This window comes from Glycine max, chromosome 15 (genome assembly GCF_000004515.6).
Source record: "Glycine max cultivar Williams 82 chromosome 15, Glycine_max_v4.0, whole genome shotgun sequence".
Classification (NCBI taxonomy): Eukaryota; Viridiplantae; Streptophyta; class Magnoliopsida; order Fabales; family Fabaceae; genus Glycine; species Glycine max.
In genome coordinates, this window is record NC_038251.2 from 5,291,182 (window position 1) to 5,300,550 (window position 9,369).

Consider the following 9,369-nt stretch of genomic DNA (forward strand, 5'->3'; position numbering starts at 1 on the left):
AATCACCATGCAAACCCCGAAATACAATTTGCACCAATGCCGTATCTTAAAAGGGTGACACAATTTTGTTAGGTTCATACTTTACACATGATACATATTACATAGCCCAAAATCATAGTATCCACAGTCTACACCAATGCTTACAAAGAAGTTTTTCCGTAAAAAAAAAAAAAACTCTTATGGAAGGATTACGGAAGAGTTTATGGAAGAAATTTTTCCATAGTGAAGGGCAAAATTAGAAAAATGGAAAAATGCTAGCTGCACCTAGCAACACCTAGGACATTTTCATGAATCTGACCCCATATAATTTATCTTAATAAAAAAAATGAGTAATGAAGTATAAACTATGGTACACCATTGCTGTTAACTCATAATTACATTAGTAAGCAGATTTTCCACACACAAGGAAAATATCTTTGGCTCACAAAATTTAATAAAGAAAAAAATAGATATGAGGATCTAGGAACAAAAGCTTATCTTCGGCTCTACTTCATGGCTAAGGTAGTTCATTTTCTCACAGATAGCTACATATCCATTTACTTTATTCGCAAGAGATCTTGAACAATTTCCGACATTGCCGGCCGGAATTCAGGTTCCCGCTGGAAAAAATATAATAATAATATATTAATATTTATAAATATATATATATATATATATATATATATTTCTTCTTTTGACCTTTGTCTGAAAAAGAAAAAAACAATGAACATCGTGACATTGTTTAATATCTTAGCCATGAAGTTAGTAGTTACTTAGTATGGATTGGCTATATATGTTTTGCATTCATGACAATGTTTCCTTAAAAGCTAATAGTGGCTATTCATGACATAGTTGCACATTTCCAAGTACACTAGAATGTAGAATGCATTCGAATAGAGAATTTTAATCGAGAAAAATAATTTATCAAAGAATTTGAATTTCTATAATTTAGAATTCATTGTTTGGATACTTTTTACGAATTCATTGTTTGGATACTTTTTACGAAGAATTTAAAATTTTTGAAATTTTAAAATAAAATTTTAAACAACTAAAAATCTGAAATTTCAATTTTCTTCTAAAAGATGAGAAATTAAGATTCTCTTCTTACCGTCTTCTTCAAGAAACACTGTCAGAGCTCCTAAAATATTGATCGGATGTGCATAGAGGAACAACTATAACTAACACACTAACCATATATTCTCTTTTTTTTTATTCATTTTTTCATCCTCATAATTTTAATTTTTTTTAATCCAAACACAAAATTTGGAAAATAAAAGAATTTCAATTGAAGTATTTGAAATTCTTAGAATTTAAAATTTCTCAGAATTTAAAATTTCTCCGTCCAAACACACTCTTAGAGATCATGTTATCTAGCCACAAAGCAATGCATATTTTGATATTTGATCATTAAAGATTACGTTTGTGCAATGCAACCAGGAGACAACATGCAACTCGAACATCACTTTTCCTAAAAGCATTATCACTTTGGTATAGAATAGTAGAACAGAAAATTACCAGCTATGATGCAAGAAGGGTACTCCTAAATGGTTTCAGTATCCAATACTCAATGAGTAGGTACATGATATCACTCACGTACAGGTAAGTCCATGCAAAACTGCAGTTTCACTCCTTTCAAATCATGTCCCTCTTTTTAATGTTTTTGCTAAATATATTTTATGGAGCTTTTCGAAAACCTTTGGTGTTAGAAATAATGAAAATTATAGTTATCTTATGATTCAATCACTATTTTTTTTTTTATTTTGTATTTCTATAAATCCTGCCATACCTGCTGCACCTTCTCATACCCACATCACATTCATGCAACTCAGATTACCTGTATACATGAAGAAACAATATCTGCAAAACGTGACAAGGACTTCATAGGATAGGTTCCCTTTAAGCAGGGGTCAACCATTTTTGACAATGCATCAATGTCATGGAGTTGAGGGACTGCCCATCTGACCAAAACTTGCTCTCCACGAGGCAGTGACCTAAATCATGTATGGTGTTTTAGCAAAATTCAATATTTTAAACATGGTTTCTGTTAAGCTGGTTTAGGTATCATTGCTGGAATAATGAACACAACTATCTTAATTACTAATGGAATTACTCACTTTTCATAAGATTTTCGTCCAGTGAGAAGTTCTAGCATTACGACACCAAAACTGAAGACATCACTTTGCTGCGTATAACTTCCAGACTCAAATTCTGGAGCACTGTAACCATACGCTGTAAGGAGGCGTCCTGATAACTGAGATTAGATGCACCAGTGTCAGTCAAAAGTCACATAAATAGAAGAGTTAAACTTAAATCTTAGGTCCATTGTCCATAACCATATTATTTTGCCATCTTGCACAAAGCAAAACTCTCTTAATATGTGGAATAAGATATGATTTTCAGATATTCTGAATACTGGGAGAACTGGAATCCAAGTCATCAAGTTTTTATACACTTCAGAGGGTTTATGGAACCAGACAATTCATTTGAGTTCTTGGGACCTAAGAATTTTTATAATCAAAATTGCTGAGCACTAGGCAGACATCATTGTTGACAGGTCTGATAAAAAATATCTGATCATATGCTTTTGTAATTGCTGCTTACATATGAATATAATTTTTTTTAGGCCAGTTATTCCATAACATTGAATAGCACTACAAGAATGTCCAACCAAATGTTTTCTTATGAGCCCAAGCTAGACATCAGTTGAAAATTTACAGCTGAAGAAATTAAAACAAAAGAGATACCTGACCAGTAGAGCCAGAAGAGAGTAATGGCCCTAATCCACAATCAGAGATGCACACTTCCAAATTGTCGTTCAGAAGAACATTAGCAGACCTAAAATTTCGATGCACAATAGGTGGCTGAAAGTTCTCATGCAGATACCTGGTTCAAGAAAATAAAAGGTATATCAGAGTTAAGGCTGTCGAGAAAAATAAAATAAAAAAAACAATGCCTTAGCCTATTGCTGATAGTCTAGAACATAACTGATTTATATTGACAGAAACTCAATTTTATGTCATGCTAAAAGACCTTTACAATTGTACCAATGGCTAGTTAAGGAGCATTCTAGGATAAAAGTGACTGAAATATAAAAGCCATGTTTCCCACCTCCAAAAGGCATTACTTGCTGACCAATATTGAGTTTATCTAGCAAAAACAACATGGAAATAAATTGAGTTGGTCACTAAACTCACTCTAAAGCTCTTGCAGCTCCAAGTGCCACCTGAATGCGTGCATTCCATGGGAGTTTGATACAATGATTATCATACCCATGCAGTGTATCATGTAGAGTCCCATTACTGCAATACTCATATACAAGTAGTCGTTGGCTATGCTCAGCACAGTAGCCTACAAGCCTTGCAATATTTGCATGCTGAATTTTTGAGATGCTGGACACCAATTGAAGAAATTGTTCATGACTCTGACCCATGGAAGCAGTAGCATCCAATTTCCTCACTGCCAATAGCTACAAAGAACATTTGAAAGACATAAGCATGTGAAGTACCAGATGACTGAAGTGAAGCCAGGAAAATTAAATAATTACACATCATCACAAGCAATGAAATTAAAAAGGTTGCGCAGAGAGCTTCAAAATACGTAAAGCAGTATATTTATCATACTAAAGTATGAGGGAAGCCAAAATCAATGGTGCACACACCCAAGATGGGCACATCAATGCAACACTCAATATTAGCTGTTGGATTAGAACTATCAAAAATGGATAGCCAGGAGTGCACAACTACATGTTGTAGTGACTGATTGACTAGTAAAGGGGGAGTGTATTTGTATGTAGTACTAAGTGTTGATACTTTCTGGTTTACTAAAAGCTCTCACTAACCAATATTAAAATTTGTTTTAAGAAATATCAATGATCAAATCAGTGTTCGTGAATTGCATTTCTGCAGATGAACTGGCTAGACCACAATGGCTTAGAGGACCAAACCACCAATCAGAACTTGTTCTCAAATAGGTCATCAGAAGATTAGTTTTTGAAAGCATTGGCCGGGTCCACATAGAAATAGAATATAAATTGGACTTGGATATTATTCAATATGATCACAACATAATCAGTGACACAGACAAAAACCGAACAACAAACAAGTTCTTCCTCTCTCAACAAAACCCAGGACCAAGAAAGACAAAAGGGAAAAGCAGAAGTATCCCTATTGCTAGAAGAAGATTAAAAACAAACAAGAAATGCATTGATAAGGAGAAGTATAGCCACGTTTGAGAGGCAATGAATACAAATTATGAAAGAATGTCAAATACCAGCAGATAAGCTAACATATTATTATATAGCTACAAGAATCCTTTGTGTATAAATAAAAACATACAAGCTGGGATAATATTACCTTTCCACCAGGGAGCTCAGCTCGATAAACAGGCCCAAGTGTACCTTCCCCAATACAGTTTTCTTGGGAAAAGCTATTTGTATATTGTTGAAATAAAATATAGATTGGACTTGGATACTATTCAATATGATCACAACATAATCAGTGACAGACAAAAACTGAACAACACAAACAAGTTCTTCCTCTCTCAAGAAAACCCAGGTCCCAGCAAGACAAAAGGGAAAAGCAGAAGTATCCCTATTGCTAGAAGAAGAAGATTAAAAACAAACAAGAATGCATTGATAAGGAGAAGTATAGCCACATTTGAGAGGCAATGAATACAAATTATGAAAGAATGTCAAATACCAGCTGATAAGCTAACATATTATTATATAGCTACAAGAATCCTTTATGTATAAATAAAAACATACAAGCTGAAATAATGTTACCTTTCCACCAGGGAGCTCAGCCCGATAAACAGGCCCAAGTGTACCTTCCCCAATACAGTTTTCTTGGGAAAAGCTATTTGTATATTGTTGAAGCAACGCAACAGTATAAACTCTGATGGAATTTGACATGACTTGTCTTTTGGTTACTTGTGTAGTTATAGCCGGATTAATAATGACCTTCTCACCAGGACTGGTTGGGAGAAAGTGTTGTGGTGGTGGCTGCAGGGATGAAAGTTTGGAACCCCCTCCAGTGTTGATTGATTCACGACCATTATTGCCTTCTGATGTTGCAGATACTACTTTCCAATATATGTCTTGTTCTTCCTGAACCTTTGGAATGAAATCTGTACTTCTATTTGGTACTTCAAATTTACCTTTCTCCTCTTGATTAGCTGCTTCAACATCAGAGTCACTGCGTGTAGGTTTATTCAAAGGTCCCACAAACACACCCACATCAAGTTTATTTGCATTTTTCTTCTCCGGCCTTCTCTTAATGCACCTCAACATTAAAAGAAAAACTCCCAATATAATAAATACTAAAAGACCTGCACCAGCAATCCAAATGACGCTCTTAGCTATAACAGACTTCCTAGTACTTGCAGGCACTGGTGCTGTCAGGGCAGAAGGACCATGTGCCACTTTCCAAGGCGATTCTTGGGGGGATGAACCTATAGCTACAGGTGCAGGGGCCACAGCAGGAGGTGATGGAATAATAGTAGTATTAAATGGATTCCCATTTTTACTGCACAGGACATGCTACTATGTTAACTAGAAATAAGGTAATGAATAGATTTATCCTATAATAATATGCAAAGCTACTATGCCATGCATGAAACATCTGGAATAAAAGAATCATAGTGTAATAATTCATGATTTATTGTTATTTCTCGTATTTTAATAAAATGCAATGGGAAATTTTCCCATGTGGCTTCTGCTGGAAGACCAAAATTATCATACTTTGAACAAAGGTTTTGAAAAAACGGGAACTTTGGCTAATAAGAGTACAAAACAGAACATGCCTCACCTGAAATTAGGGATAGTCAGCAATTTTGGAGGAATTGGCCCAGAGAATAAATTGTTCTCTATATTCCTACATAATAATAAATCACAAGTAAAAAATTCTAGTTCTATGGATTGATGCAGTTGCAGGATATACATATTATTCATTTATATATCTAAAAAGTATTTTGGTAGTAAGAATTGTACAGATCTTGGAGAGGAAGGTCTTGCAAAACATAAAGGGTCCCAGAAAGTTGATTGTTTTGCAAGTGTCTGCAAGTGCAAAATGAATAAATGAATCAATAACAATCAACACCTCATTGCAAGTAGGAAAAAAGAATCTATTCATAGCAAGAAATTTTACTCACAATGTGGTAAGAGATGATAAACTCCCTGTTGATGAAGGTAGCTGACCACTCAAGTTGTTATTTGACAAGTCCCTAGCATAGCATAGGATTTCCACAAATTGTGTATGGAAATGGAATAAAGACATCAAAATACCAATGTGATTTAACATCATTTTCTAACATATTAATCAAACTAGTAAGCTGACAAATAAATCTAGGATTTAACCATTGAAAAGGTTGCTTAATGATCTATGGGCAGCATTTGTCGTTCAAAAAGGAGAAACACATGGAAAATAATAACAAATAAATATGGAATCATGAGTTGCAGATATCTTTTGAACTTACAAGTTTGACAATTGAGTTAATAAGGACAAGGCATCTGGAATGCTTCCATTTAACTGATTTGCTGAGAGAGACCTAAATATTAAAAATGAACAATAACTAGTTAAGTATTACTTGTACACATGCATCTATCAACAGACCATTTACTAAATACAACAATAAAGTCATGAATTTAGAGATGATAATGATAACATACAAGCTCCTCAGAGTAGGGGGAAAAGTAAATGGAATAGGCCCTTCAATGTGGTTGTTGCTAAGATCCCTGTGCAATTGAAACAGAAAGCTTCATGAGCTTTCTAGCAAAAATACTACCGGTCAAGAGCTAAATTTTCCCAATTGATTAATTTAAACAAAACTGACTGCTGTTATAACCAGTGAATCAGTGACTTTAGGCGAATAGGAGCCTAGTGTACATATTTTCAGTATTTTTACGGTTACTAAGGAAGCAAATGCAATATGGCCGATTTACTCATTTTAAATCACAGTGGACATAAATACTGCTGAATGTTGTGCTTCTGAAAAACAAGAAATGTTCGCATGAGCAATCGGCACATGTACAATTATCTTAAAAAGCACTACTTACAATTCTATAATGGATGGGAAATTCAAATTGCTGCCCAGCTGTCCACCCAAATTCATGCCTCCGAGGTGTCTGTCATATATAAATTCAACTGAGCCTTATCCCAGGTGTTTACATTCAGCACTATCAATCAAACAACTTATTCAATGCAATACTAAATGTAACACTGCCCTTTGGCAATTAAAATCAATTACCTAGAATATGAAAACAATAACACGATTGTGACAAATAATAACTTAAGAAAGGGAGGATGGACATACATTGCAGTTATGTTGGAGAAGACACAAGCCACACCTTGCCACAGCTCCAAACATGGATCTCCTCCCACGGGTTTCCACCCTTGAAGTGGTGGTGACGCCAGAGAAACATATAGACTATTTATTGCTGCAACTGTGGCCATAACACATAGCAAAACATGCAAGATATTTAACCAAGTGAGATTAACCATCAACTTTCAAAGGAAGACAAGCATGGCTATGCAGAGAAAGCATTGTAGAAGATACTATGTTGTAGCAAAAATCCAAACATTGCATAATAAAAAATAAAAAGAGTTGTTATAAGCTAAAATAACAAATAAAGTAGAATTAGAACTTTCTTCCTCAATTTATTTTGCTATTTTTCTTTGGTTTTCTTACACCTTTCCTAAGAAGTAAAGGGAGCATGATATTTATAAAATAGAAAATAGAAATAAAACTAGGCATTAACAATACCATCAACCATGTCAGTATCTCCAACACAGAAACTCCCTATGAGAATCACCATGCAGATGACAAAAACTCCAACATGCAACTCCAACTTCATGTTACCCATTTACTCAAAGGAGTATGCTGAAGTAAGTAAAGCTCAAAACTTAAAAAACTGAAAACACACTACAGAACAGAACAAGACAAAGATAGAAACTTCCCCAAGAATTCCAGGTAATTCTGAAAAGGGAAACAAACCCTTTTCAGAACAGAGCCAAGAAAATAAAGGGAGATGAAAAATGGCAGAGAAAAATTGGCCAAAATGAAAAAGGCTTTGGTATGATATGGAGATAGAAAATGGGAAAGAAAGAAAGAAGGAGACTTAGGATAAGAGGTAAATGAAAAACAAAAAGTGGGAAATGCAATGAGGAGTTGAAAAAAGCCCTAATGATGGTTATGTTGTAGAAAGGAAGTAGCGTCATCCAAAGCACATTAGGATACTGTGACTGTGTAGAGAGTAGAGGCACTATGTTTCGTTTTTTTTTTTTTCTGTCTTTCTCCTCAAAAGCAGAGACAAACAGAGCTAAGTTTTGAGCCATCATTCAAAAATTGTTTTGCATATTTAATTGTCTATTGAGGGGTCCACCATCCTTCCCACACAGAAGGAATTATGGGATTTCTGCTAAGTTTATTTGGACCAACTGTGAAACGGGAAGAAAAATATACAATCATCTTCCCATCTTGTGATATTTAACATTATTATAAATAAATAAATAAATATTTAATGAAACTAAAAATTAGACTAATATATTTTTATTTAATATCTTAATTTTTGATACTTGTATTACTAGTAGTAGTGAATATTAAATAATAATATATTTAAGAGAAAAAATATTAATTAAACTTTTAAATTTTAAAATATCAATTATTTTTGAAAAAAAATTAGAAAGCTAAAATATCAACAAAAAAATATGAGAAGGAGTACTACTTATTAAGAATACTACGTTGTAATTTGTACAACCTAAAATTGCAAGCTGTAGTCAAGTTCATAATTTGAAATTTTGTGAGTCAACAATATGAATCTCACTGATATAGTAGTACCTATGAATTTATTGCTACGGTTATGTATAATTAAGAATTATTTCCATATTTATTATTATAACGTTATTTTAATCATCTACAAAAATACACATATTTCATCCGCTAAAATATATAAAATGAAAAGAAAAAAAACTTCAACTATCCGTTAATTGCAAGATACTTTCATGTGGCTTAAAATGTATCGGTTCAATTTATTAAATTTTATATATTGATTTCTTTCCAAGGGTTAATTTGCATATGTTAAATTCAAGTAGTTGAGATGTTGAGTTCTGAACTGTAACAGTTTTTTGACATATAATAATTGGAAGGGATAACATGCAAGTTAGCCTATTTTATATAATATGTGAAACTATTGTAATTGTATAATTATGAAGTGAATTCAGAGTCTTAAGTTGCCTTCATAGATGCACTCCACGGCACTGCTTGTTTTATCACTCTTTTGTCATCCTTTGATTTGAGAACGGGTTTCGTGGCAGTTAGTATTGACTTGCGACACAGAATAAGCAAATTTAGTAAGAATTAGACTAGAAACAAGAAAACAAGATGGTTGATACATGG

General features: G+C 33.7%; 1 protein-coding gene across 2 annotated transcripts; it reads right to left on the bottom strand.

Moving 5' to 3' along the window:
- Positions 1-244: 244 nt before the first annotated feature.
- On the bottom strand, positions 245-8,302 carry LOC100804771 (protein STRUBBELIG-RECEPTOR FAMILY 3). 2 transcript variants are annotated; one of them, XM_006597346.3, is made up of 14 exons: positions 7,738-8,302; positions 7,288-7,417; positions 7,031-7,099; positions 6,644-6,709; positions 6,451-6,522; positions 6,127-6,198; positions 5,966-6,031; positions 5,784-5,849; positions 4,760-5,501; positions 3,174-3,445; positions 2,724-2,862; positions 2,094-2,230; positions 1,814-1,970; positions 245-599 (listed from the first exon to the last, which is right to left on the bottom strand). In XM_006597346.3, exons 1-14 carry the CDS (start codon positions 7,835-7,837, stop codon positions 537-539), a joined length of 2,151 nt encoding a protein of 716 aa, XP_006597409.1. In that variant the 5' UTR covers positions 7,838-8,302; the 3' UTR covers positions 245-536. The 2 variants fall into 2 exon arrangements, with proteins under 2 accessions (XP_006597409.1, XP_014623770.1); XM_014768284.3 differs by lacking the exon at positions 7,738-8,302 and having other exon boundaries at positions 7,031-7,150.
- Positions 8,303-9,369: the final 1,067 nt, after the last annotated feature.

Bases quoted from the DNA above. Each gene is read 5' to 3' on its own strand.
- LOC100804771 (XM_006597346.3), bottom strand. From the start codon at position 7,837: ATGGGTAACATGAAGTTGGAGTTGCATGTTGGAGTTTTTGTCATCTGC. The intron at 3,446-4,759 runs GTAACATTATTT...TGTTCTTTGTAG, and splicing joins CTGAGCTCCCTGGTGGAAAG to CTATTGGCAGTGAGGAAATT. The intron at 1,971-2,093 runs GTGAGTAATTCC...TACATGATTTAG, and splicing joins GGACGAAAATCTTATGAAAA to GTCACTGCCTCGTGGAGAGC.